This window comes from Thamnophis elegans, chromosome 12 (genome assembly GCF_009769535.1).
Source record: "Thamnophis elegans isolate rThaEle1 chromosome 12, rThaEle1.pri, whole genome shotgun sequence".
In the NCBI taxonomy this organism is placed as follows: domain Eukaryota; kingdom Metazoa; phylum Chordata; class Lepidosauria; order Squamata; family Colubridae; genus Thamnophis; species Thamnophis elegans.
The window spans coordinates 169,999-197,789 of NC_045552.1; the positions used below are offsets into that span (position 1 = coordinate 169,999).

The 27,791-nt window shown below is 61.6% G+C and overlaps 1 protein-coding gene across 1 annotated transcript; it reads right to left on the reverse strand.

Moving 5' to 3' along the window:
• SPTBN4 (spectrin beta, non-erythrocytic 4) lies at positions 1–27,358 on the reverse strand. The gene is given in 70 exon segments (XM_032227632.1): positions 1–258; positions 260–322; positions 418–460; positions 590–722; positions 725–762; positions 1,907–2,100; positions 2,103–2,140; positions 2,143–2,196; positions 2,256–2,332; positions 2,660–2,825; positions 2,828–3,020; positions 3,022–3,197; positions 3,200–3,221; positions 3,332–3,381; positions 3,384–3,422; positions 3,425–3,526; positions 3,822–3,834; positions 3,836–3,907; positions 4,680–4,722; positions 4,724–4,755; positions 4,757–4,789; positions 4,791–4,818; positions 4,901–4,977; positions 4,979–5,082; positions 5,085–5,151; positions 5,261–5,292; positions 5,295–5,364; positions 5,366–5,422; positions 5,424–5,456; positions 5,458–5,550; positions 5,552–5,641; positions 5,932–6,077; positions 6,080–6,110; positions 6,112–6,136; positions 6,213–6,343; positions 6,675–6,758; positions 6,760–6,804; positions 6,806–6,866; positions 6,868–6,925; positions 6,928–6,952; positions 7,256–7,345; positions 7,688–7,711; positions 7,714–7,763; positions 7,766–7,814; positions 7,816–7,877; positions 7,880–7,913; positions 9,479–9,523; positions 9,526–9,573; positions 9,575–9,745; positions 12,244–12,366; positions 12,368–12,424; positions 13,565–13,617; positions 13,620–13,654; positions 15,034–15,236; positions 17,276–17,657; positions 17,799–18,179; positions 18,799–18,936; positions 19,099–19,972; positions 20,083–20,233; positions 20,745–21,047; positions 21,440–21,598; positions 21,696–21,813; positions 21,965–22,152; positions 22,736–22,848; positions 23,929–24,044; positions 24,290–24,370; positions 24,604–24,695; positions 25,036–25,209; positions 25,817–25,968; positions 26,165–27,358. Coding segments are annotated over 70 exon segments (7,641 nt in total). The 5' UTR covers positions 26,328–27,358; the 3' UTR covers positions 1–84.
• Positions 27,359–27,791: the final 433 nt, after the last annotated feature.

Consider the following 27,791-nt stretch of genomic DNA (forward strand, 5'->3'; position numbering starts at 1 on the left):
GGTCCAGCTCTGCTTCACGGAGAAGTCGTGCCCCCGCCCGCTTGCCCCTCCTGCTGGGCAGCCCCTCAGCCACCCCTGAGTCTCTCACACGCCAAGCTGCTTTGGCCTCCTGCCTGCCTGTCCTTCCCAGCCCAGGGGTGGGGGACGGTGGGCAATCTGCCTCATTTCTTCTGCCAGATGTGCGGCCCTTCTGTCCGTGTCCCGCTTGGGGAGGCCTTCGTCTGTGGAGGAGGTGGTGAGCAGTGCCTGGCCCCAGCGGGGCAATCTCCCCGTGCTCCGCAATGGACGAACTCAAAGCCGTCAGCCAGGTCTTCATGTCCTCCTAGGGGGGGAAGAGCCCTTACAGGTCTGAGAGAGGCGGGGGTGGGGGTGTCCCACCGAGCCCTGGGGGTGGTGGGGGGTGGAGGAAGACCGTACCTCATCCTTGGCTTGCAGGAGGAATTCGACCCCGTCGTTAATTCTGCAGGGGAGAAGCCCGTCAACAGGGGCAGCTTTGGTCCCCGCCCGGCATCCCTGCCTGTCCCTCCAAGGGGCCTGGAATCCTTGGCTCTGACACCCCCACTCCCCCGCTCCCCAGGAGGCGGCTCACTTGATCTTCAGCACGTTCTTCTTCTTCTTGTAGTCGTTGGCCACTTCCGCGGTGCCCGTCTGCAGCTCAGCAGGGGCTCGTTGCCGTGGGTGCCTCCCAGATTCCCGGCCCTTGGAGTCCTTGTAGAAGCCCGCTCCCCTTTGCTGAGGAGCAGGTAGAGGTTGATCCAGGATCTACCAGGAGAAGGTGGGGCGGGGAGAATCTCGTCTCAGGATCCATTCACCCTCCCAGCAGTCCCCTGGCTTCCCCTTCGGAAACCGGTTCCAGCCCTCTCGCAGGGCGTTTGCATTTGGGGAGGCCGAGTGTCGTCCCCCCCCCCCCGAAGTCTCCTCTCCTCTCCCCTAACCCTAACCCGGTGGGGTCTGGATGGCTCCCTCCTTGGGCAGGACAGCCAAGAAGCTGATTGTGTGGGGCAGGGATGGGTGGGGCATGCAGAACAGACTAGGGTTGCACAAGGTGGCTGGTGCTGGGATGGGGGGGGGGGGAGAGGAAGGTCAGCTGTGGGGAGAGGGAGGAATGGCAGAAAACAGGGGGCTCTTCATTCCGGGCCAAGGGGAGATGTTCAAGGCGGAGGCTGTTTTGCACGAGAAACAGGAGAAACAGGCAGGAGAAACTTGAGGTATTCACCCAACAATCAACATCATCATCACTGTGTGGCCAACATGATGTTTCACTTTAACAACCGCTTCAGTTAGGGACGGAAATCCCACTTCCAAATAAGGTCCCAGCCTGTTCTTCTGCTTCTTCACCCTCCCTGCCCCTCTCGGCTCGGCTGTCATTCTCATGGCTTCCCCAGACTACCAAAGCATCTTGAACAGAGTTACCTGGGATGTACTCTCCAAAAGTGGGGACTTCGGTCCCAGAATTCTCAGATTGTTCGTTGAGGAATTCTGGGATTCCTATCATTGGGTGAACTGGTTTGGGCGAGGCTACGCTTGGTGTGACCCAGCCGAGGAAGCATATTGCCCCTCTTGGACTTCCATCCTCAATGCTTCGCAGAGCCTAGTCTTTGCCAGGATCTGGGCCCTTAAGCAACAGCTCCTTTCAGTCAGGGTGCTGTGACACCTGGGGCAGGTGTGCTCATAGTGGCACAGAGGAAAAGGCCCTTTCCAGGCCTCCAAGTCCTGGGGAGGAGGATCGATTCCCTCCCCTCACCTGGTCGCCCAGCCCAGTGGCCAACCCGATTGCTCTGGCCCATAACCAGGCCTCCTTCTTGAGAGAGTGGCAGCTGCCAGCTGTTGCCCCATAGGATCTGGTCTGCAGAACCCGGGCTACCCCCCGAGCAGCAGTCTTGTTGCCCCCCCCCCCCCGCCTCACCTGTTGGCAGCTTTCTTGCTTGGCCCCTCCGCTCGAGCTTGCGGAGAAGGTAGCCTCCTGCGGATGGTGTGGGTGGGGGGCGGTGGGGGTGGGGCACTGCTCTGGGCAGGGGCAGAGCGAAGAACGCCGGCTTCACCTGGTGGCAGGTTGGAGTCTTTGGGACGGGGCCTCCGCCGAGGTTTGGGTCTGGTAGCGGGCACGTGGGCCGGTCCGGCCGCGGCGTCCTATCTGGGGCACATCCAGCCCGTTGGGAAGGCGAGCAGGAGACTCTCTTTCCCGAGGCTGCAGGGAAGAAAGGAGCACGGACCCATGGGCTGCATGCTGGGGCTCCGGGCCCACCCAGCCAGGAGGGGAGGGTACTACCGTGGCAGGGGCTCCGCTTCCTTCTCCTGCAGCTGCTCCACAATGTCAGCCAGGGTGGCTTTGCTGTGGGAGCAGAGGGAGGCTCAGGCCAGAAGCAGGCAGCAGCCAGCCTAGCAGAGTTGGCGTGGGCCAGGAGTAACGGGGCGTTTGGAGGAGGGGCCTGATTACAGTTCTGCCCTGGCCGGGCCCAGCTCTCTTCCTCCGTGCCCAGAGGGCTCCCCGCCTCGAGAAACGCTGGCCGGTTCTTCCCCTCTCTATTCCCTCGACTGAGATTGCGCTGCAGGAGGGCTACCCCTTGGGCACAGGGTCCCAGGTTGGGAGTTCGCACATGGGAAGGGGCAGCGCCGCGGCCTCCCTTCCCAACGCTTGCCGCCTGAGGCACCTACCCGCCTGCTTTGGGGTCCGTTGTGGGGAGCCTCCTGCTCACTGGACTACCGTCGCTCTGCCCTTCGGTCCCGTCTCTCCCTCCTGCGCTCGGCTGGCTCGTGCCGGGGTGCCGTGGTCTGCTCGATGGACTCGTGCCGCTCCAGCGGCCGCCGGGATTCTTGACGCTCCCGTGCCTATCCGACCGGCTTACCTTGGCTTCCCCCTGCTCTAGGAAGGACCCTGGAGTTCGGCTCAAGGGTGCCCGCCCTGAGGCTTCCTCGGCAGCCGCGGTGGCCTCGCCTGCTTTCCTCTGGACTTTGGCTTCCAACTGCAGCCCCCAGGCACTCTTTAGGCGGTCAATCCTGGGCTGCAGCCGCTCCGGTTTCCAACTCCTGCCGGACGTAGGCCATCTTGGCCTCGGTGGGCTCTGGCTCCAGTCCGTTGAGCAGCACGTGGGCCTTCTCGAAGAGCGGCTGGCCCAGGAGGGAGGCACCCTTGTTGCTGAGCTCAGCAGGGTCCGGGAAGATCTTTCGGCCCAAAAGAGGAGTGGGGGGCTGCTTGCTTGCTCGGCCTTCAGTTTCTCAATCTAAGGGGCATCCGAGACAAGAAAGAGCCAAGGAGTGTCTCGTGTGCCCACCACTCTGAAACCCACCCGTCCCAGCTCCCAGGGCAAGGACCCCGAGTCTGGGCTCCTACTGGTGGTGAGAGTCTCAGGGAGCTGAAGCGCTCCTCCCAAGCGGCAGCCGTTTTCGGAAGGCTTCGTGGCGCCGGATGAGTTGTTCCACTTATCCACGCTGTTGCCCAGCTCCCGGCTCCTCAGCAGGGGCTCCTGGGCGGTCAGCCAGGCATCCGCCACGACAGCCTCCTGGGCAAACTGGTGCACCTCCAGCACTGCCGAGGAGGGAGGAGGAGCCCTGAGCAAAGGCTTCTTGGATGTGCCCGGCATCTTTAGGAAGCCCAGAAGCAGGGCAGCCGAGCAATGCCCAACCCAGGACCCAGCAGGGACTGGCCTGCGGTCTCTCCCCCTCTTTTCCCCCGTCTCCCACTTGGGCCAGCTGGGCATGCACCACTCTAGAGGCAGCACTGAGCAGGACCCTAACCCTCCGAGGGCGCAGCTCCAGCCAATGCTGCTCCTCCGGGGGCCCGCACCCTGACTCTGCCCTCGGCCTCCACCCCCGGGACTCACTTTGCTGCAGCCACTACCCAGTGTTGATCCCACTTGTCACCATCTCCTTCTTCTTCGGTCATCAGCTTCTCCAGGTGGAGCTTGATCTGCATTGCAAGCAAAGAGAGTCCAGGCTGGGAGGGGGAGAGGGGCGCCATTTTGAACCTTCCAGCATCCCAGCCCCCACCTTGGAAAGCCTTGCCTTTGCTCAGGGCCCGAAGCCGCGCACTTGCCTGGGTCCCACCGGGTCACTGGGCTCCCTCTGGCGTTGAGCCCGGCCAAAGGCTGCTGAGCCAATGGAGCTGCCCTCCCCTTGGCCTGCTTGCCGCCCTCGGACGGTCCCTGCTCTGCTTCCCGCAGCAGCCCTGCAGGCGCCGCCTCTCACATCTGCTTCCCGCTTGAAATCAGTGAGAGAAAAGGCACTTTGCTCATGCGCAGAGGAGTCCCTCTCTTGGCTCCGGCCAGGGGAGCCGCATCAGCAACGGCCTCTCACCTCCTCCAGAGGCGTTGTGGGATGGCCACGCCGTATCTTTCACCCTCCCCGCCCAACAGAGAATGGGCCTGGCTCCAGCATCCCTCCACCCAACTCGGCAAGTTCAGGGTAGCTGATCTGCCCCCTCCCCCCCCCAGTCTCCCCCCCAGCTCTTTGCTCCCTGCAGTTTCCTAGTGCAGATTAAAACCTTGTGTGCAGCGACGGACGTGAGGGAAAACCTCTGACAAAGAGATTTTATAATCCTTGGCAACCCAAATGACCCCCAGCGTGCTAAATCCCCCGAGCGCTCCAGGCACCAGGTCTGGGCTGTCCTCCCGTCTCTCCCCCCCCCCCTCAAACAGTGGGCCCGCCTGCCTGCCCTGCAATGGGCCCTGGGCAAGGCTCACCTCCTCGGAGGCTGGGCTTCTGTTCAGAACAGCGTCTTGCCCAGGCGACACAGGCGGAGATGGACTTGCTGCGAGCCCTCAAGTTCACCCTTCAGGCCTTGGTGGTCCCTCCATCAGCACCTCCACAGTGGACGCATCCCTGCGCAGAGGGAGACCGTGTGGGGAGAGCGGAAGGGCTACGAGGGGGAGGAGGCGGGCCAGGCAACTCTCCTCGACTGTACCGGGCTTCTCGCCAGCACCAATCCTGGCAAGAGGAGGAGTCCATCCAGGAAATGAGGTCCCGCACTAAGTTCAGGAAAGCGGATCTTATCGGCTGTGGTGGTGACCTGCAGTCGGCAATCTTCGCACGAGCTCAGCAACTCTTTCCAGGAACGCATCAGTTCCTGCTCCTTGGTGGCGATGCGTCGGCATTCTCACCCGCGGTTACACCGTCTGCAGTTGGGCTGCCACCATCCTACTGCAGCTGCCGTACCTGTCGCCCGTCCACCCCACCCCCAGAACAGGAAGATATGATCCTACCTGGCAGCGTGCTCATCCCTGGGGGGGGGGGCATTCCTGAGCTCCGTCCCATCCCCACTCACCTGGGCTACCAGCACCTGGATGTCGTGCTCAAGGACTTGAGCATCCTTTGCAGAGTCCCAGCGGAGGTCTTGCATTCCCGGGCTGCGATCGCGGGCAGGCGCTCTGCTCTTCTCCTCAATTTGGGACAGGACGTCCTTGCAGTCATTGAAGAACTTGTGCAAGCTCGTGGGAGGCAGCCAGCATCTGCGCCCGGGTTCTCCATCAGCTCCAGCAAGTCTGCACAGGCCTCGTTCACCCCGTCCTTCCACTCGGCAATGGTGGCAGCATCCACGTGCCCGTACTCAATCACGCTCATCCACCATCTGGTTGATGGCCAAGATCCTCTCATTGCAATGGTTGCCAGTATCGCTGGCAAACTCGGTGAACTTCTCCTGCAGCAAACTGTGCAAAACGAAGAGAGAGCTACGCGGATGGCACTGTGGCGTCTCGGCAACAGCAGCTGAAACCCTCCTGCTTTCTGCGTTCCGGACACGCTATTCTCGCTGTTTCCTTTTCCCTTGCCAGCCCTTAATTTCCTTCCGCCGCCCTCTTTGGCTCTGGAGCACAAGGCTTGAGGCATTTCCTAAGCATGGGCAAAGCACATCACGGCCGGCTTTTGGTGGGCGCTGCCGTCCCCCAGGCAGGACTCCCCCTCCCGCTTCCAGGCCCTCAGCACTTTGCCCTTTCTCACGGTCACATGCTCGTAGTCCTGCCCCAGTTCAGGCGAGCCAGCCACCACCTCCTTCTCAGCGATCCAGTGCTCCATCTCGTCCACCTCGCGGTGCAGTTGGTAAAGCCAATACTGTTGCTCCAGGCTAGCTTTACGCTCCTCCACAGGTCCTTCAGGGACACGTAGAGCCGGTCCACCTGGGGACTGTCTCCTGCTGACCTGCTCGCTGGCAAGGACACAAGCTGGTCAGTGTGGCAGGCAGGGGGGGGGGGTAGGCGAAAGGCGGGGAGGCAGGACCCCACCTGTCTGCGTGGCCCAACTCCAGCAGGGACCGGCATTGCCGCGACAGCTGGGCGATGGTCTCCGCATAGTTCTCCACCGTCTGCTCGGTCATCAGGTGCTTCTTCAGGAGCTGCAGCGTGCTCTGCTCATCCTGGAAAAGGGGTTCCAGGGAGGGGAGTGGGGAGGCCCCTCCCTTTCTCCCTCTTTGCCCTGCTGGCCCCTCCCGCGTACGGGTGGCCTCGGATCTGCAGCTGGAGAAGGCAGCTTTCCCCAAGCGCCTCTCCTCCGGCCGGCCAGCCAGTTCAGAAGGACCAGGCCTGCGCAGGGGCCCCTGAGCGGCCCGAGGAGAGTGGCGGATTTGACTGCCCGAGGGCTCCTGGGAAGGGGCTGGTCCCCAGCCAACAGACGCCCTCCGGTGGCTGGCTGACAACTCCCCTTGCGCAGGGACGGGCAGCTGGCAGCCAGGCAGAGGGGAGGCTGACCTTGCCCTTCTCGTCGTTCATCATGAAGAGTTCCTGTTCACTCAGCCAGGCTTCCACCTCCCCACGTCGAAGCAAGTAATGCTCCCACTTGGTAGGTGGCGTCCAGCAGCTGCTGCCGCTGCTCCGTCTCCCTCCTGCAGGGCCCCCCACAGCTCCGAGAGTTTCTCCCAGAGCAGCCGCACTGTGTCCACTGGGGCTCTGGATGGAGGCGATGGCACCAGCTCGCACCAGCACCTCGTCCACTCGGGGTTGTGCACCTGGATCTCGCGGCGCAGGTTCTGGTGTGGGAGACAGAGAGTTGGGGGTGGCGGACTTTTAGCCTCCAGCCAGAGTGGAGCCAGTCCAGCTCCAAGGATGGGGAGGTGGTGAAGGACATCCTTGCCACCAGTGGCTGACTCTCCATTTGGGACTATGGGAGAAGGGGCTTTGGGCTGGGGCCAGGAGGCTCGCTAGGCCAGCGCGGCTCTGAAGCAATGCCACCATCCGGGTGGCTTCAGAGCCAAGCGGGCTCCTGGCCAAGGCCCCTCTCTGGGTAGGGCTGCCCGCAAAGCTTGAGACCAAGCGCCCCATCTCCTTCTTACCTGTTTCTTCTTGATCAGCTGCTGGACGCTCTGCAGGTTGCTCCCGCGGTCTTTCAGCAGAGCCAGCGGAGGGCGGTCCTGCACCCAGACCTAGAGGAGAGCGAGGGCAGAAGAACAGGGCCCAGTTGCTGGAAGCAATATGAGCCACGTGGCCAGTTGGCACCAAGGGCCCCAGTGTTGAGACAGCACAACTTCCTCCACACATCCGTTCTCTTGGCTGCCATGTGGCCAGAGGGCGTGTGCCCCATGCTGCTTTTTCTGGCTGGGTGGTGTGTGTGTGGAAACAAGCCATTCAGCGCCTTAAGGATTTCTGTAGCTGGTCATCCCAGTCAGAGAGGAGTCCTGCATGGCCCGGAGGCCCCAGATGACCGACTCCAAAGCCCATCAGGCTTCCTGAAGCCAGGCTGGCCGCCAGCTCTACCCAGCACCTACCAGATCGTCCTCCAGATCGTGGCCCTGATTTGATGCAGCTCCTTGGAGGCCAGCAGGATCCTTCGGCGTTCCCGGAGGGCTCAATGAGGCGCACGATTCGTGCCCCCACCACCTTCTGCTTGTCATCCAACCATCTCCTGGCCGGCCGTCTCCAGTGGCAGAGCGACAACCTGGGCCTGCAGCTCCCCCACTCCTTGGACCACTCCTCCACCTGAGTCTCCAGGGTCTGCGAGAGAGAGGGCTGCCAGTGGCTGCCCCCATGCGCACCGCTGGCTTCTGCCAGTGGGCATCTGGGCAGGGCGCTTGGGAAAAGGTGGCTGCTGGAGGAGGAGGAGGCCTTTAGTTGCCCCCGAAGGCCCCCCACCCCTTCAGCGTTCTGCTTGATGGGTGAAGTTCCATGAAGGTGGAAACTGGCATCTTGGCTGAAGGCCCCGGCTTTGCTCCGAGAGCCGAAATCTTGGTCACCCGGTCATTTGTCCAGTCAGCGTGCCCTGAATGGGAGGGGCCTCCAACATGCCCCTCTTGAAGGACGCAACAGTCACCCCAATGCCTCAGGAGGTGGGGGGGCTGGAGGGAGAGCCCGTGCCCAGAAGAGGGAGGAAGCCGAAAGGGGCAGTGGGGAGGATGGGGCTGTCCTGCCAAAACCATAAACTTCAAGACAGACGCAGAAAGGACAGCAACCCTCTCAAGGGAAGGTTATGGGGCACCCAGCTGATCTCCAGCAATGGGCCACACAGACTGCCCCCTACCCACCAGCGCACCAGCACCAGGAGACCAGGGCAGGTCTGCGCTCGCCTGGAGGGGTCAACTTATGGTTTCCTCTGCCTCCCCCTCCAGGGCTCCACTTCACACGGGCAGCAACTGGCCACCGCCTCCTTTGCCCGCCTGGCATTCCACTGCTCTCAAGCTTCACAGAAGGGGGGCTCCAGGGGCAAGGGAGCCCAAAGGCCTCTGCCACGGACCAGACCCGAGGGAAGGCCTCCGGGAGAAAAAGCAGGGGAAGGGAGGAGAACCAAGGCCAGGCTTGGAGAGGGAGGCGGGCATGCCAGAAATGGCACCAGCTCTTCCCATAAAGAGCCAGGCCAGATACCCTGAAACTAAGGGGAGAAGAACCACCCCGCCCCAAAAGGACTGGCCCAAAGCAACCTACTGGAGCCTGGGGGGGGTCCGTGGTGCTCAGCTTGATGGTTTTTCTACAACCGTTTCATTACCCAACTAGGTAACATCATTCAGTGCTGGTCTGATGTTTGTGCTACACTAGCACTGATGATGCTACCTAGTTGGGTAGTGAGATGCTTGCAAGAAAACTCCAAGCTCAGAGAGCACCAAGAACTCCTCCTTTCCAACCCTGAGCTACAATGTTCTGTGACCGCTGCAAACAGGCCAGCCAAGCAGGCCCCCCTTTTCACCCCAGCATCACCCCAGGCTCCCCCTCGCCTCCTTTCCTGGGCCTCCGTGCCTTTGGGGGTGGGGGAGGCTGCCCACTGCTGTCCAAGGCTACTCCGGGCAACCCTCAGAGCAGACTGGAGGAGGCGGGAGACAATCAAGGAGGCTTCCAGTTTCAGCACCTCCCCCCCGTTTGCCGAGCGTTGCCCTCCCTTTCAGGGCCGTCCTGGGAAGCCAAAAGAGGCATTTCAACTCCTGGGGAAACATCTCAGCCGGGCCGTTGCCCTGAAAGTTCTGCCCCTGGAGAATCCCAGACTGGCAAAGCCTTCGCACAACTGGCGCGCAAGCCAGATGCCCTTTGAAGCTCCCCCAATCTCTTCCCCTCAAGGACCTTTGATGACCCACCTGCAGCTTCTTGAGGTTGCTGTTCACACTGGCCAGGTCCGGGCCCCCGCATCCACCATCTGCAGCTGGCTCTCCATGTGCAGAAGCTGCTTGTCACAGCTCCGCGTAGCTCTGCACTATCTGGTCGGCCTGGGTGGCTTCCAGGAGTTGATGGCCTTCACCTGGGTGGCCGACCTCCAGCTCTACCCAGCACTGCCGGATCTGGCCCAGCTTCTTCCTCACCGATTCCGCTAACTCCGGCTTCTCCTGCATCAGCCGCTGCCCCTCCTGGTGGTGGGGAGAGGAGAGGAGAAGAGCTGGCACAGCGCCCCCACGCATTCTGCCCATGGCCCTGGATGCTGGGCCCCGTGCCTCTGGCTTCAGAGGGGACACGGGTGAAGGAAGCCCTCCCGGGGGTGCCCTTGAGAAGCCGAGCCAAGGCTCCCTGGGCCTCTGGGCACGGCCTCCGGCCACAACTCGCGGGGGCCCAGATTCCTCATCAGCCCCTCCTGAAAGCATCCCCTGAGCTTCTGTGGGGTTGTGGGGAAGCCGGGGAAAGAGATCCGCCAACACCAGCGGCAAGTTGTCACTAAGCATGTGGGCCACCACGCCACCACACATTACCGCTCAGCCACCTGAGTGGCTTTTGCCACCGGTCGAGGGAGACCTGCACACTCCCGTCCCGGGGGCTTAGTCTAAGCACACAGTACCCCAGAACCTCCGCCTGGAGAACACAGCTCTCCCCTCCCTCGTCATCTCCAGGCTTTGAAAGGGCCCAGGATGGCTCTGCAGGCCCAGCTGTGCTTCCAGCCAGCGCCCCCTCTCCCTGTCACCCCCCCACCAACCCGTCCCAGAAGTTGCTGTCATTGGATGCACAGAACAGCCAGAGGAGAGGAACGGGGCGCGGCCACCTGACAGCCCCCCCTCCCGTTGTAGTAGCTCAGCAGCCTTCCCTTCCTCCCCGTGATCTGGAGACGAGTAGGGGGGGGTCTTCGGGAGGGGGGGAAGCTCTAACTGCTCTCTTCAGGAGGGCTGGTTGCCACCCTTTGGGCGAGTCTTCCTGAGCTGGGGGCGGGGGCATGAGGTTGCCAGAAAAGCACAGCCTTCCTAACTGCCTTGGCTTATGCCAGGCGGGAGGGGGCAGCGGCAGGGAGGGCAGGAGCCCCCCACTGCAGCTGTGTAGAAACCTTCCCTGCCTGTGGGGAGGGGGCCAGCTGGCGGAAGCTTCATCAGCCCAAGGCCTTCCCTGGGCACTGCCTGCAGGTCTCCAGCAAAGCCCTGGGCAGAAGCCCCCTGCCCAGGCCACTGGGTGAAGAGCTCCTGCAGGCGCTTTGGGGCTCTGGGCAACAACCACAGGCCCAGATCTTGGGAGCATCGGGAGGGCTGCTAGCGGGCTCTATTTGTTGGAATAACCCCCGACTTTCTCTGCTGAGGGGAGCTTCTCATGTGGCAGACATACACTCCCCCCCTCCCGCTGTCCGGGAGCTTCTGAGTGGGGGCCAATGAGGAAATGTGCCCCTGCCAATCCCCAGCCCCCAGGGGCAAATGGCTGTGCATAATACCACCCCCCTGCCTGACAAGCCTTTACTGATGGGTCGCCTGATCATGTAGGAGGGCCGCTGGCTGGCCAGTTTAAACCACCCCACATCCTTCACCTGCCCTGTTGGCCCCTGAGCAAACCAATGCCAAGGCACAGCCAAGGCCTCCCCTGAAAGCTGGCACAGGAGTCTCCCACGAGAATACAGGCCTCTCTCTATCCACTCAGCCTGAGGTCTCCTGCCCGAGATCCCCCACAGAGGAAAACGGGGTGCTGGGATGCTGCCCGGGGACCCTTCTGGAGGGCCCAAATTTTTGGCACCCAAAGCGAGCAGTCTGCCATGCAGAGGGTTTCCCCCTGCCCTGGGATCCCTGCAGCCCCTGTGGCTTCGCGGCAGGGCCCCCCCCGGGATCCCCCCTTCAGAGGAAGGCAGACGAAGGAAAGAAGGGGGGCCTCTGGCAAGACATACGTGGTGGCGCCCAAAGTCAGAAGAGCCCTGCATCTGCAGCTGCCCCATGCGGGACCCATGGGGCTACAGCTGCCCTCTCACCACTCCCATCTGCTGCTCTGCATTCAGGGCACATCCAGCAGCAGCTCCAAAGACCCTCGGGGCTGGTGCCAAGGAATCCCCTCCCCCTCCTCATTCCCCGCCTCCAGGGGGTCTCCCCTCACCGGAGAAACAGCGTCTTTCCAAGCAGCTCTCTCAACTCTCCTCCACGCTACCAGCAGGGGCGCAAATGAGCCCCTCCTTGGCAGGTCAGGGATATACCGGATTTTCAGCCCCCCCCCCCAGCCCCGCTCTGAGAACAACCCCCCCCTCCAGGCCAGATTCAGCCCAGAGCCTCTTCCGCCACACCTGCTGCCCCCAGAGCAGCCCCCAGGTCAGCAAGCGGCCCCTGCCCCACTTGCCAGGCCCCTTCCCCGAGTCTCTCATAGATGGGCTCCAGCCCCCCTCCCCGCAGGCTACCCTTCCGGCCGGCATATCGCACCTGGCGACAGACACAACAGGCCAGGCACAGGCTGCAGAGGGGGGGGGCGGTGCATCCCCCCCCCCGGGCTCCCGGGCCCAGCGGAGCCCCTCGGGGGGCAGCTGCGCAGCTTCCCCGGAGCCCCCTCCAAGACGCAGTGCGCGGGGGGGGGGAGGACGGGGCTCCCACCTGAGCCGAGCAACGCGTCGCCCTGCGTCATCAGGCGGGCAAGCGGGCGGGGGCCTCTCCTCCTCCCGCCTCGCTCCCCCCCCCGCACCCACCTTCTCGATCTTGTGCAGCCACTGCTTATTCTGCGCCAGCTCGGCCATGAAGGCGCGGTGCCGGTGCCATCGCTTGGGGGTCGGCGGCGGCGGCGGCGGCTGCTTCCATGACGGCGCGTCCTTGTTCACGCGGCGCCTCGCCGGCCATCAGCGCCTTTTTCTCCGCCACCCAGCCATCCAGCTGCGGGAAGAGACGGGCGGGGAGGTGCTCAGCCCGGCTCCAAGAGCCGCCCCCCCTCTCGGCCCGAGCTCCCTTCGCCCCCTCCTACCTGCGCAGTGGCCGCCTCCGCCCGGCCGCTGCAGCCCAGCCCGGGCCCTGCCGCGTCACCGTCCCCAGCGCCCCGAGCCCGGCCGGCGCGCTGCAGCGGCAGAGCTGGCAGCCGCGGAGCCGCCCTCCCTTCCGCCCGCCGGCTCATCCTCCCCACTTCGCTGGAAGGGTCGGGGGGGGGGTTCGCTTTCGGAGAACGGTTTTCGCGGGGGGGGACGAGGGGTTCAAAGCGCTCGGTCCTCCCCCCCCCATTCATCCCAGCCTCCGACCAGCCTCTCCGAGGCGGAGGGGGGGCAACTCTGGGGATGTTGGGGGGGGAGGTCGTGTGCCGCGAAGCGACCCCCGCCCCGCTTGGAGCCTCGGGAGGGGCAGCGCAGGCCGGAGGGGCTTCAAGCCGGGCAGCCCGCCGCAGGGGAGGGCGGATGGAGGCGGCCAGAGGGACGGCCGCAGCCTCGTCCTCCCTGCGAAGCCGCGTTCCGGGCAAGCCTTGTTCTTGTTTCGCCCGCCCCACAGCATAACCCCCCGCGGAGTCCTCGCTGGGAAATCGGGAGCCCCGATCACCGCGGCCCGTACAACGTGGGAGGGAGAAGCCAAGCTCAACCAGGCCGCGTTACCCTCTTCAAGGCACAGCCGCGGATGGCGGGTCTCGGGAAGGCCGGGAACTGTGCGCGCGGTGGGATGTGCGGGCGATAGAGGGGGAGAAATGCCCAGGGGAAGGCGGAGGAGGTAACCCCAACCCTAGCAAAGGAGGGGGGAAGTTCTGAGTAACTCTGGTCCTGGCCTCTTTCTGCTTTACCCCTTCCTCCCCCCCCCCAGGCTCTAGAACAAAGTAGCCTCTCCTTTACCGAAAGGGGGGGGGGTGTCCTTCACTGCCAGATTTCTCTGGCCAAAGTAGAAGAGGCTCCCCTGCGTCCTTACTGGCGCCCTCCAAAGGACTAGCTGCATTTGGGGGGAGTGTAACTGGGACAGGGCCCCCCCCGTCTGCCACTCTCCAGCCCTGGTTTTTCCTGGCCTCTCGGGCGGAATGCCCTCCCTCCACGCAAGGCTCAATACCTCATGGCAGCTTTGCAGGAAGCGCTGCAGCTCCAGGTGGCCAGTGAGCGCAGCATCCAGAAGTTGGCCAGCTGGACATTTTGTCCACTTCTGCAAGGAGAGCAAACTGGTCAACCTCGTTAGCTTCCTCCCCAGGAGGATTCTGCCTGGCACCTGTACCCCTGCCCCCTTTCAGCCCTCCCTGGTATCCAACCCGGCCCCCTTCCTGCCTCAGTTAAGGCATCTGGAGGCACAGCTGGGCTCCAGGGCCCTTCCGCATCCAGGAAAGGTCTCCGTGCTCCCAGAAGCCCCTTTTCTATCAACCCCCCAACAACCAAACCGGAGCTGGACTTGAATTAGTAAAAGTGACCCCCCCCTTCACAAACCTACAAAAATGCCCCCCCCCCAGAATGTGGGTGTCTGCATTCCCCTTTAAACACCCAAATCACTTTAAGCTCAAAGACCCTGATATTCATTGGACAGATGGCGACAGTGTTAATAATACACCCCCCCAAAGGGACACCTTCTCTGCCCCCCCCCCCTTGCTTTGGGCTTTAAAAAAAAGGACAGCTGAGCTGCTGTTTCTATCTGGAGCAGGAAACTAGATTTGGGATCTGACACCAATTAAGATGCCAAAATAAAGCAGCCCTTTGCCAAGAGATGCTTCCAAGGGGGAGGGGGAGAAGCCGTTCCTCCAGGCCCCAGGCCCTCTCCAGCAGCCCTCCTCCATCTTAGTGGATCTAGCACCTTGCTTGGACCCAAGGCCTGGCAGGTGGGGGCAATGCAGACAGACAGTCACCTGAGGGAGATTGACAGTCAACCTCTGGCCTGCAGATGGGGGGGGGGGGGGGGGTAGGTGCCATGCCCAACCAGCAGCATCCAAGCAGTTGCAAATGGCCACAGCTCCTCAAGGCAGCCAGTGGGGGAAGGCAGGAGGAGAAACTTTCTCTGGAGCTTTGAGTGTGGAGCCTTTTCCCTTTGGTCAATGCCCTCCTCAGCAGCCCTGTTGCCAAAGGTCCCCATCGCAAAGCCTACATGTCTGGGGCTGGCTGAGGGTCCGCCTGCTCCTTGTCAGCAAGGCTGGGCTCAGGCCACGGGGAGAGCAGCAGGGCGAGGCATGCAGCCACCCTGGGATCCTGACCAGGGAGGGGTTTTCCCAGCACTCTCTTCAGGGCAGGCAGGGGCTGAAGCCGAAGACCTGCGCATGTCTGTGGGTTCTGCACTGGTGCGGGGGCTTCTGCCGAGGTGGCGCAGTGGTTAAATGCAGCACGCAGGCTACTTCAGCTGACTGCAGTTCTGCAGTTGGGCTGTTCAAATCTCACCGGCTCAAGGTTAACTCAGCCTTCCATCCTTCCGAGGTGGGTGAAATGAGGACCCAGTTGTTGTGGGGGCGATATATGCTGACTCTGTAAACCGCTTAGAGAGGGCTGAAAGCCCTATGAAGCGGTATATAAGTCTAACTATTGCTCTTCTGCTGAGCCCCTGCTTACTTTGCCCGGAGGGTCTCCATTTTGTCCTTCACCCGCTCACTATAGCGGTTGCCCTGCCGAATGAGGCTCTCGCCTGCCTTGAGAGCCACCGTGGTCTTCTGCATCTGGAGCTCCATGGTGGTCATGAACTCCTTCTGCTTCTTGATGGCCTTCTCCACCCCTTCCACTGTCGTGGGCAGCTCTGTGTGGGCCAGCGTGGCTTCCTGCAACAACGCCAAAGAGCGGGCTGAGGTTGCAGCCCTCCAAATCCTCCTCCTCCTCCCTCCAGCCGGTTGAGCTGCGTCTCCTACGCAGACTTTCTGCAAGAACCACAGTGGAAGCAGGGCCAGGGGGCCAGGAGACCTCCAGCGGCATCACCCACAAGGCTGGGCCCCTCCCCACCTTAACACATTGGTTGAAGGCTTTGCCGGCATCAGGATGCTGTGCACAGGATAAACCTGCGTGGAAACAAAACCGGAAGCAGCAGGGGACAGATAAGGCTGCAGCAAAGGTTTAAAGGTGAAGCCGCAAAGCAGCCAGGTAGAAACTGCACCACCCTCCGCCTTTTGCTCTAGGTGGGAAAGTGATCAGGGGAAGCCGATGAAGAGGCCGATATGGTCACGGCTGGAGATAAACACCAGAATTTATTCGATATCGAAATGGGAAGAAAACACTCTGCAAACAAGTCAGGAAGCCCACAACCCCACAAAGGGTCTGACACAGCCGGTTGAAAACCTAAATCTGAGTGGCCCCCCGCCCAGACTCCAAGATACAATGGAAATTGGATTTCACGGCTCAACGCAAGAAGCCAGGGTGGGAGAGGGGGGCAAGTGGGGAAGGCCCCTCATCCCTCAGCTGCTGCTCTTTCTTCTTCGTCAGCCGCCTCTCTCCTGTTCGGACCAGGGCCCAGCATCAGGGGGGGGGGGTGCAGTTTTACCAACCCCTTGCAATCCTCTGACGTGGAGCTTCTGCTCTGCAATGCCAGGAAAGCCTGCCCCCCCCCAGCACGCCCCCCCACCCCACAGAAAGGGTCCTGCAAGGTTTCCTTAAGGAAGACAGCCGCGATCTCCAACCAGCACTTGGCAAGGAGATAGGAGAGAACTGTCCAGAGCGTTTCCAAGCACAAATGCCCAACCAGCGCTGTTGTTCTTGTGGCATACAAAGGCTTGAAATGCATCTAGAAATCTGCCATAATGTCCCTGAGGAGACCCTTAATGTAAAGCCACCCCACCCCCAAGGGTAGAAGCAGTTACAAAAGCAGGCAGAAATCCTTTGCCCTCACCCCCTCGCTAACCCCTCTCCTGGCAATGCTCCTGTATGGGCCACCTAAGAGCTTTCGCTTCTCAGAAGTCGAATTTGGGAAGGAAAAACTGATTGAAACCCCTCATCCCCTTGTTAGAAGACTAAAGGAACTGGCTCAGCTCCAGCTTCTTCCTCTTCCTTCTTGGGAACTAACTAGAGGGGCTTAGTGCGTATTAAGGGTGGGCATTCTGTGAAAGTCCAGCCACAGACTTGGCGGTTGTGCCTGCTGGTGAGAACTCCCGGCTGCCTGGCCCCAGACCACCTGCAGAGAAGACCAACTCCAACAAGGCAAGGCCTGCATGACCCCCCCCCCCCCTGCCTCGCTGCCTTTTAAGGCCCTGGATTGCCCTCCAGCCTCTGAGGTCTGGTGAGGTGCAAGACGACGTTCGTGCCTTTTAATGCAAAGTGTTGGTCAGAAAAGAAGCATTTCTGCCCTGATCAGCCAGTCTTGGCCCTCTGCGAACTGGCAGCGTAGGACTCGGATAGCTGTCCAAACCCATCAGGGGATGAATTCGGTACCCAGACTGCGCCTGTTGCACACCTGCAGTGGCTAGGAGGGAATCCACCCGAGATCCCGCCTCCTGCCAGGCCAGAATGTCTTCCGCTCTGCCCCCAACCTCACATTTGACCCCCTTAGCCCCAGCCAGGCAGCCTCTCTGGGCCTGGGAGAAGCCCCTCATTCTCAGCCGCTGGCCAGGCGCTCCAGAGGCTGCCAAAGCCTGGGGAAAGCTGGAATAACCCGTCTTCAGTGGGGCAGACAGTCGAGGGGTGGTGCAGACCTGGGCGAGTCCCATGGCCAAGCGCCCTTCAGAGCAGACCCCTCTCTGGGCTCCCCAGGGCGGAGGAGCAGGGAAGTCAGAGGAGGAGCGACTGGGAGGCTCTCCTGGTTCCGCCTCCCCAGTTTCAGCTGTGCCGCACCTGCCCCGCTGCGGAGGAGGGCAATGCCTGCATCGAGGATTACCTGGTTGTGGAGACACACTTCGGCCTGCTTGGCATCGCGCAGGAAGAGGAAGAAGATGTGCGCCTGCACCAGAACCTCCCGGCGGTGCTCCCAGCTCTCCAGCAGCTTGTTCCAGCCCACCTCCAGCTTCTGCAGCCACTGCTGGAGGGACAGGTAGGGCAGCTCAGCTTCCTCCAGCGCCAGCACTTCATTGACGGCCTGGATCTTGGCGTAATCCACCTCGTAGCGGCTGATCTCCTCCTTGACCAGAGTGTGGTGGTGCAGCAGCCGCTCGGCCTCCAAGAGGTCCCCGGGCAGCTCCTCCCTGGGCGAGGCCACGGCCGCCTGGGTCTTCACCAGCCAGGTCAGGAAGCTGTCCAGGTCCTGGATGAACTGCTGCAGCCTGCAAGGAGAGGCCGGGGCAGCGAGAGGCCTCCTGCGACGCCCCTGCCCAGATTGGCCCCCCGGGCCTCCTCCGATGGTACCACTCCCACAGGCCGCCTGTGGCGAGCCCCGGGCCCCCTCAGCCACCGGCCCCACTCACCTGCTGGCCACTGTCAGCGAGTCCTCGCAGCCCTGCAGCGTCTTCTTCAAAGCCTCCCACTCCTCGCTGATCTCCTCGAACTGCATGAGGACCTCCATGGCCTGGGCAGGGTGGGTGGTGGCCAAAGACTCCCCCTCCTGCTGCAGCTCAACCAGCCGGGGCTCCAGGAGCACCAGGGCCGCTTCGATGGTGGAGAGGCGGCGCTGGAGCGAGAGGACGCTGCCCAGGTCGCCACTGTTGTACTGGGTGGACTCAATGGCCTTGCGCTTCTCCTGGATCTGAGATTTGATCTCGCTGCACTCCAGCAGGTAGTTCTGGATCTTCAAGATGGAGCCGAGGTGGTTCTTCTTCTCCTCCACCACCTCCACCACTCGGTTCCACCTAGTCACCCACGGGAGCAGGACAAGGGGGACAAGCACGGGAAAGATCACGATGAGGGTATGGGAAGGAGGGGCACGCTTGGCCCCCTCCGTCCAGCACCCGGGTGAGCCAGCAGGGTCTGGGCCTTGGCAGCAAGGCTGCGTTCAGCTGTGACTAAGCCCCAGGGTCCCTGATGAAGGCTCTGCTCAGTGCTTGAGGAACGTGGGGGAGAGACGATGGAGACGGAGGACAGGGCCCAGGTGTAAGAAGGGACGTCCTCTGCTGGCTGAGCACGCAGGGATTTCTTGCAGGAGGAAAGCGATACAACCGCTCCCCCCTGCAGTGTGTGGCTCTGGCAAGCCCTAGCCAAGCGTCCCAAGGGGTGGGGGAGGCAGGACACAAGGGAAGCTGCAGTGGGCAATTGCCTGAGGGCCTCCAGCAGCCTCTCCCTCCTCCCTTGCTTGCTCTCAGCGGAGCAGCCCAAAGAGACCCAGGTCTAAAGAGAGAGAGAGAGAGGAGCACCAGGGTCCCCGAAGGGTTTTATGGGGACAAAATAGGAGAAGCGGCCACTCCCTGGCCTGTGCGTGGCTCAGAGAGGATGGGGCCGGCCTTCATGCCGGACGTTCAGGGCACTTCCTACCTGCTGTTGAGGTGATCCTGGCAGGATCGGACTTCAGAGGAACTAGGGTGGCCCCCATCAACCAGCTGCTGAACAATTTGGTTGACATCCAGAATGCGACCCATCAGGCTGTTCATCTCTTGGTCGAGGCTTTCAAACCTGCATGGGAAGGGAGGACAGATCAGCCCAACTCACCCTGGAAAGACGGCCCACCTGGGTGAGGGTAGGGTGGGCGAGAACGGGCGGGAACAGAAGAAGTAGCAACGAAGAAAAGAAGAAGGCCGCCCCCATCCCCATCTTTCTCTCCACTGGCCCTCCTACCGGTGCTGGACGGCCTCCACGTCCTCCAGCTTCTCGGGCACTTCCATCCGGTTGAGCCACTGCTCCTTCTCATCAAGCCAGATCTCACAGGCGTTCACCTCACCAAAGAGGTGGTACACAGCCAGGGCATCCTGCAGCCACTGGCACCGTAGCACGGCCACCTCGGCCACCTCCTCGTACAGCTGCTCCACTTCCACAATGCGGATCTGTACCTCCATGGTCTCGTGGTACTCGGGCGCCAGGGCAGCCAGCTGCTTCCGCAGGGCCAGGACCGCCGCCCGGTGCTTGTCGATCTCCTGCATCACCACCTTCTGCTTCTTGACCAGCGAGCGGGTGGAGTGCTCGTCGTGCCCAAAGTCGTCAGTGGAGACTAGGCGGTAGGCATCCTGCAGCCAGGCCACCAGGTCGTCTGTGTCGGCACTGAACTGGTGGAAGCTCAGGGCCCCTTGCAGCTTCTGCAGGTGGGCAGCCGCCAGGCCCTCCAGTTTCTTCCAGCGCAGGCGCACGTCCCGGATCTTCTCCTGCACGTTGCCCAGGCTGAAGCGCTTCCGCAGCAAGGCCTGCTCACCCTGCCGCATGGCTGCCTGCAGCAGGGAGCGGCGGCCGCTCAGCTCGCTCAGGAGCAGGTTGTGCTTGCTCAGCAGCTTGGCCACACTGTCCAGGTCCTTGCCGAAGCTCTGGGAGGACGACAGGATGCGCTCCTTCTCCCGCACCCAGGCCTCGGCCTCCTCTACCTCCTGCAGGAAGGACCACAGTTGGCGGGAGGCCTCCAGCTCCTTCCGTCGCTTGGACGCCAGCTCCTCCAGCTGCTCCTGGCAGCCCTGGACGTGGTTGACGCGGTTGCAAATAACCTGGGGGTCGCAAGGCTGATAGCCTGCGGGGGGGGGGGGGGAGGAAGGACACCCAGAACGTGTGGTGAGAGGATGTACAATCAAGTGGCACACAGGTGCCTCCCGCTGCTGCCATCCAGGCCCCAAGGATCACCTTGCAGCTCCGAGAACTTGAGGGCTGCAGCATTGAGGGCCTGGACCCGGCTGTGCTGCGCAGACAGGTCGGCCTCCAGCAAGCTGTGCTTCTGCAGCAGGTCCTCCACCTCCAGAAGGTGCTTCCCGAACTCCTTCGATGCCAGCTGGGCCTGCCAGGGTGAACGAGCATGAGTGCCAATGGAGAGACTTGTGGCTTCTTTCCCCAGGAGAGGCCACGGGGGCACCTGCTGGAGCCACACCAAGCCTCTGCTGGTTCAGGGGATGGAGCCACTCTGGGGACAAAACCTATGAGGGAGCCAGGAATTTCCTCTGGATCGGGCCAAGGTGGAAGGGATCTATGGGGTGCTCTGTTTCCAGAGGGGTGGCGCACACTCTGACTTCAACCTAAAGAACAGGGTGGCCCCCAACTTGCTTCTCTTCACTCTCTGTTCATTTTGGGTGGGGGGGGTTGTGTGATGTCGCACACCGCTCAGTGTCCCTGGAGATCGGGTGTCAGAGCCCCCATGTCCATGGGCTCGAACGCAGCTGGTGGGATTCAGCTTGGCAAAATGGCAGGGGGCGAGAGCCACCTTCCAGCTGATCAGCCCTGTTGCTGAGCAGGGGATGAGGCAAGGTCCCTGTAGACCACCCCCCCCAAGCTCCCCCCGGGAGGCCCCAGACCTGCAGGTCCTCCATCCAGTCAATCATGTAGACCATCTCCTGGAAGATCTTCTGCAGGGCGACGTTCTGTTCCAGGCGAGCGCGCCGAGCACTGACCAGCTCCGTCAGAAGTCTCCACTGGCGCAAGATGTTGTCCTTCTGGGCAATGATGCGCCTGCTGTCGTAGTAGCCCTCGGATTCCACTTCCTGGGCCAGTTCCAGCACCACCTGGATGCGTTCCTGGTAGGAGGAGATATCTGCCTCGATAGCCTCGTGCTTCTTCATGGCGGCCTCCACGGCTGGCAGGTCACACCCAAAGTTGTCCTGAGAGGAGGAAAGGTCAGCTGGTGAGCAGAGGCAAGACAATATGTTCCTGCACATGCACAGAGTACCTTTTGAATGAGCCAGCAGCTCCCTTGCCCTCTGGACGGCTCCACGAAGGGGTGCCTGGAGGTCCAATCTCCATGGATGCCCTCCGCTCCCAGGAAATCCCGCCTGGCTTGTCTCTTGACGACTGCCAAGGCTCTGGAGCTGCCTGAACTCCTCATCCTGGTTGAGGTCCGGGCTTTCACCCAGCAAGGCCAGCAGCCCTGCCCCCACTTTCACAAATCCCCTCCCCAGCTGTGCTCCATGGAGGGACTTTCTGGTGAGGGATAGGATGAAGGGTGAAGGGAAAGCTTCGCTGTGGGACACCCAGCCCAGCCCAGCCTTGCTACCTGGGAGACCAGCCGCTGGTTCTCATTCAGCCAGGTTTCCCGCATGATGGCTTTGTGGTCAAAACGTTGGGCCAGCAGCTCCAACTTCTCCTGACGGATGAGCTCAGCGCGAAGGGCCACTTCCCGCTCGTGCTCTGCCTTCTCCAGCCGTGTCCAGGCCTGGCGAGGGAGACAGAGAGAGCGGGAGGAGAGGGGGAAGGCGAAGGCGGGGCCTGCAGAGCCCACACCTGCCATCAGGCTCCCTGCCTCTCTTTACCTTGTTGATGTCCGAGATGCTCCTGCCCTCCTTGGGGACGTAGAGTTTGCGATTGTTGGCCCGGAGTTTGCTCTGGATGGAGAACAGCAACACCTCCAGATTCCCCTTCTCCTGAAACCTGCGGGCAAAGGGCGCATGGTCAGCCCAGCCAGGGCGGACTGTCCCCACTGAGCAAGCAGGGAGGGAAGGTGGCGGCAGCAGCCTTGGGGACACGCAGGGGCCCGGAGTGTGAGCCCTGCTGGGGGCCAAGGCGGTCCCGGCAGGCTCACTTGAGGGGCTTCTCCAGGGTGCAGAAGGCAGTGAAGGCCTGCAGCTGCTGCTGGACCCCCGACAGAGAGTTCGCAAACTTCTGGTTGGTGATGAAAGGGATGGTGATCTCGATCCACTCCAGTAACTCGCTGGCCAGAGACTCATATCGCTCTATGATCTTCTCGATCTCCAGCACTTGATCCAACACCTGCATCAGGAATAGGGGAGACTTGTGTGAAATCCCAGGACCCAGATTGTTGGGGGCAATATGCTGACTCTCTGTAAACCGCTTAGAGAGGCCTGAAAGGCCTATGAAGCGGTATATAAGTCTACTGCTATTGCTATTGCTATTGCTATCCCGCCGTGCTCATGGCAGCAAGCAGAGCCCCAATTGACCTAGCCTGCCACACGGCCTTGAGCACCCCTTAACTCCTCCGCAATGGCTGGCCAATTCCTGCAGGAGCCTGTCTCTGGGAGCTTCCGCGCTCCAGCCAGGCTGCCTGACCAGATGCCAGGTTCCCCCGGTCGCCCAAGAGGCCCTGGCAGACCAGTGGTTGCCATCAGGCACTTACGCTCCTCCTGGCGCTCTCCCAAAAGCTGGACGAGGCTCTTTCCTCCCAGGGTCCACGCTCAGCTGCTGAGCATATGAAATACCCCACCCAGGCTGGGGTGGGGGCTTCCTTGCTCTGGACCAGCAGTGCGGCCTTCACCCTCCAAGCCTCCTGAGTGCCCCCACTGCATGGGGGCAGCGTGGGGCGGGTGTCTCTGGGAGCCGCGCCTGCCAGGCTCACCTTTCCTATCCGCTTCCCCTCCACGGCCAGCGCCTTCATCTTGGAGAAGTAGTGGTAAAAAGAAACCACATAGGTAAGAACGGACTTCTCATCTGGATGCTCCACGTTGACATCTGGGGGGGGGAGGAGGAGGAGGAGGAGGAGGAGAGAAAGTACAGCAGCTGAGGAGCCAGTCAGGAGGCAGGCCAATAGCTCCTCCCCATGGTTGGCCAATAACGATTTGGGGGGCAGAGTCTGGGCAGGTTCAGACCCACCGTCATCCCCAGAGAGAGGCTCAGGTGCCCAACCAACCTGCAGGCTGTTGGGAGAAAGGAATGGATGCCGGGGAAGCGTGTTCACCTCTGAGGGTCATCACCCTCTATGCGTCTCAGATCCTGGCAAGCCACCCAGGATTAGCGGGGAGAGATCACCCCTCACCCCCCAGTTCTGTCTGGAGGCTTTGACCCTCTGAGCCTGGGGTCAGCAGTCCTCCTCTGCCAGAGCGAGGCGGGGCAGAAGAAAAGACCGCTGTGCCTGCCTCCCACCCCTCTTGGTCCCAGGGATCTCCCTCTCTTTCAGCCACCCAAGGGGCAGCTGCCAGACCTCTCTGCAAAAGGGCCCTGGAAGGAGGGGACTCCTCGGCTGCTGCCTTGGAACTGGGGCATCGAGGACTACAAGGCCTGCTGGGCAAAGAGCTCTCTTGGGGAGGCAAATCCTGGCCTGAGAGGCAGAGAGCGGATGGGGCTCCGTCCCACTTCAGACTAAAAAGCAACAACGGAAGTCGAATCCTGGCAAATCAGGGAACGATGCTTAGAACGCCCAGATCTGGAGCTGCGATGCCCAGACTGGCAGCGGCAGGGGAGAAATCCGTTTCCCTGCCAGGGTGTGACTGAGGAGCTCCTTCCCAGCCCGGTTCCAGTGCTGCGGAGGGCAGGGCAGCAACTGGGCAGGCCGAGTGGGTCCTGGTGCCCGAGATCCTGCCTTCTGCTCCTTCCCCACTTCCCCTGAGAATCGCCCAGCAAGAGGGCTCAGCGCTGGTCGTGGAGCTCTCAGCCTCCAATCTCCATCCCCACAGACACCCCCAAATGCCAAGAATCCTTCCCAGCTCAGAGCCGCTCCCCCTCCCTCCTGAGGCTGGGAGGGGGTTTCCTGCCTCCAGCACTCTTGGGCAGAGGAATCCCCTTGTGCCATTCGGGGCCGACCCAGAGCCTCACCCTCGGGGTCCAGAAGTTTAGCCAGGCCCAGCTGCTGCTCGGCGGTGTTGAAGGCCTGCTGGAGGTTGTACACCGCGTTGGATTTGGTCAGCTTCTTGAAGTCAATGATATCCGGCCTGGGGAGGAAACAGAAGAGCGTCTAAGGTGCTGGGCCTATCCAGGGTGCGACTGACATCCCTCCTCACGGCACTGGACCTACCTCTAGCCTGGGCCAAAGTCCATGGGAAACCCCATGTATTTTGCAGCTGGCCAATGGACAGATCCTGCAAGAGAGACCCCCCCTCCCTGGCTGGAGAGAGTAGCCCCTGGACAGCAACCCTCCAGCCATGTTTCCCCCCAAGCTCCCTCGGAGCCCCCTCACCTGTGCTTGTGAATGAGAGCACTGAAGGCCAGCCCGTCCTGCCAGCTGGTGGTGAAGTTCTGAATGTTAACCTCGGGGTAACTGAAGAGGAGGAGGAGGAGGAGGAGGAACGGTTGAGGGTAGGCAGGGGGGCCTTGCTTCCCCCTCTTTGCCAGCAGGACCCAGGGATCCCCTGCCCACCGACAGAGTGCCTGCGCAGATGCAGGCAGGAGAGGAGCCTTCCGAGTGTGCAGGCATTTGCTCACAGCCCCGTCCCCTCTCGGTTGTCAGGACTCGGCCGCCTGAGAGACACGAGGGCCTTCTTCAGGACTCACCCTGCCGTCTTCATCTGGCACCAGAGCAAGAGGGCATCCTTGGCCGAGCGGGTCTCTCGGCTGTCTTCGGTTTCAATTTTGATCACCTGGATCTGGGAGGGGAAGCAGGAGAGGGGAATCCTTTCACTCTCTTCTCTCCAAAGCTCACCTGTGTTCAGCCACCTCCCCACCTCCCCAGTTTCCATTTCCCTGCCATGCCCTAGAAACCAGCCGCCTCCCTCCCTCTTTTGCCCCAGACGCCCAGCCTTCCCCGACTCACTGCGACCGGCACAGGATGCCCTTCTAGCTCTTCCTGCTTCTGGACAGCTCAGGGAGACAAGATGGTCTCCACGTTGCTTCCGGCCTCCCCTGGAAGCCTCCAGCAGCAGATCACCCCCCCAGCTGCCCCAGCTGCCCAGGCATGGCCCCCTTTGCCACTCTCCCTTGCTCTACCTGGAATCTCAGGATGATGGTCCAGATGAGGCCCAGGGTCAGGCGGTGGTTGCCATCCACAATGTCGTGAGAACCCACGTTCTCCAGGTGAACCCGCTGCTCCTTCAGGAACTGCAGCGCCTTGTCCACGTTTTCCAGGGAGTGGATCCGCATTCTCCCCCGAGTGGGTTTGGGCTGCCACGGAAGTCAATCAAAAGATAACTGCTCCCATCAGGGCACAGTCTAAGCACATTCAGAATTGACAAGTAGCAACCTTTAAAATGGCACAAATGCAATGAAATAAAAATACTACTGTATGTTTCTAAGTCACAGCACAGGTAACACTTATAGGTAGTTCTTCATTTATGAACAATTATTTAATGACCAAAGTTACAACACACTTGAAAACAGTTACTTAGAACCCATCTTCAAAGGCACAATCACACAGTCATATTTCTGGCATTGGCAAACTAGCTTGCATTTACAACCGGTTGCAGAATTCCAGAATTTGGTTAAGAGATTTACAACAAGCCTTCTGCCTTTACCAACTACCCTTCTCAACAGCCCCCCACAGCCCTGCAGAGAGCAAGACCCTCCCCCTTCCTCTGCCTTCCCTTTCAGGGCTCAGCCCCCCTTTGGCCCCGAGGCCTGAAGTTACCCAGCAAAACTCAAGGTGACTCCAACTGGCTCAAAAGTGCACCCCTCTTTACAGGCGCGACCAGCCCCTCTGCCCTAAGAGGCACCCCCCCCCCCGTCGTCTTCTGGGGCAGTCGTCCCTGAAGAAGCCAAGAGATCCCCATACCAGCTGCTCCCCAGACAAAACTTCCAGCAGCTTGGTCAGCAGGTATCCGTCCCGCAGGTCTGTGTAAAGGTCACCGATTCGGCAGGAGACCTGGCCCAGGTGGGAGTTGATCCACTTGGTAAAAGTCTTCTTCTGCACTGCGTCTCGCTCGTCTGGCAAAATTTGGGGAGAGGGATGGCATTAGGCCGCCCCCCCCCCTCTATATTGAAAGACACATTGGCTGCACCATTTCGGAGGGGAAGCACCCCCTCCCAGCCCCGTTTTGGTGCCCCTCCCCATCGGCAATATCCTTTCCGGCCCAACGAGAGGAGCCCAGGGGGGGGGGGGAGGGGGAGGGGGGAGGCCTACCCGCGAGGGCCTTGATCCGTGAGCACTCGAAGAGCTTGGCAGTGCCCGAGGAGGCCTCCTCCCACGGCCGGGGCTGGTGGGGGTCGGTGCTTTCCCATCGGGTGTGGCTGAGTTGCTGTTGGGCCTCCTGGTTATCCAGCTGAGCCGGGGCAACATTTGCCATGCTGCTGCTTTCCTGGGAGCCCCATAAAGGGGCCACATGAACCTCCGAAGCTGCACCAGCCGCTCACAGGCTGAGTTCAGAAAATTCCCAAAAAGGAGGAGAGAGAAAATGGGAGCTCCTGAAAGGGAGCACCTGGGGGGGGGCACACCTGCTTTGCTACGCCTACACCTGGCCCCCCCAAAGGCTGTGCGAGATGCCACCAACTGGGTGATTCTCTGGTGAAGGTGGAGAGGGGCTGGCAGACGCCTCCCCCCCCTCAATCAGTCCCCAGTGCAGCCGGCCAGGCAAGGCTGGGAAAAGACACAAGGCAAGAGGGGGGAATTTGGTGCTTGGGCCTTGCAGTCCCTTAAAGCAGATGGGAGGGCGGCACAGCTCATCCCTTTGAACTAGCCCCCTCCCCCTTTCCCTCAGGGTGCAACCTGGAGACCCTCGAGGCAGCTAGACTGCCCTACTAGCTGGGAGGGGTGTGTGTGTGTGTCTGTCCAAAACTTTCTGCATACTGCTAGACTTCCCTCTCCTCCCATTCGGGCCCATTCAGAAGATTGGGAGTCAGAAGTGCCCCCCCCCCTCTGGGGCAAAGCAGCTGCAGATTAAATTATGGAGGAGGGGGCTTCCTCCCGATTCAATTGCAGGAAGAGAGTGGTGATAGGGCAGAGTCTGAGCCCAACGAAAGTCTGTGGGGAAGGAGGCTTGGGACAGATATTTATTGCTGGGGCTGAAAGGCAAATGATGCTGAGAGAAGATCTAAAGAGGTTAATGGGGGGGGGGAGGTGTGAGGGGGGGGCGAATTGTGCCAGGGCAAAAGCCCTGGGGGGGGGGACTCGCAGCATCAGGCCACAGCCACGTGGCATGGCAGAATAATTCCCCCACCCACCCATATTCAAGGCAGCGTGGTTTCCTCAGTGGTTTCAGGAGCCCCGGAGCCGATCAACGGGTTCCTGGCCTCCTCAAGAGTCCTCCATCCAGAAAGGCCGGGAAGCGGGTGGTGGGCGAGGGTGGTGGGCGAAGCAGCTCCTTGTGCCTCCTCTGATGGAACTCAGCACAAGGCACCACCAACTCCCTTGCTCCCAACCCCCAGGGCAGGTGGAGGGGGGTCTCTGGGGCAATCCCGGTTTAGGGATCTGGAGCCCAAGACTGCAAGGCCGAAGGAGAGGTGCTGTTTCATCGGGTCAGGGAAGGAACCGCGACCGGGGCCTTGTTTGGCTAAACTGGGCTCAGGAAGGGAGGCTGCAGGGCCACCCCCTCCCCTTCCTTCTATCGGGATGGGACCAGACCCCGTCCAGGGGTCAGAAGACCCCTCCTCAGCCCTTCAGCAGCCGCCAGAGGCTCACAGAGGGGTCTGCCCCACGGAGACAAGAGCCGCCTTTCTGCTCCTCTGCCGTCCGGGGAAATTGGCCTGCTGCGGGAACGGCTGGTCCCGAAGGGCGGCGGGAGTGCGGCCCATCTGCTGTGCGGCCGGACTCC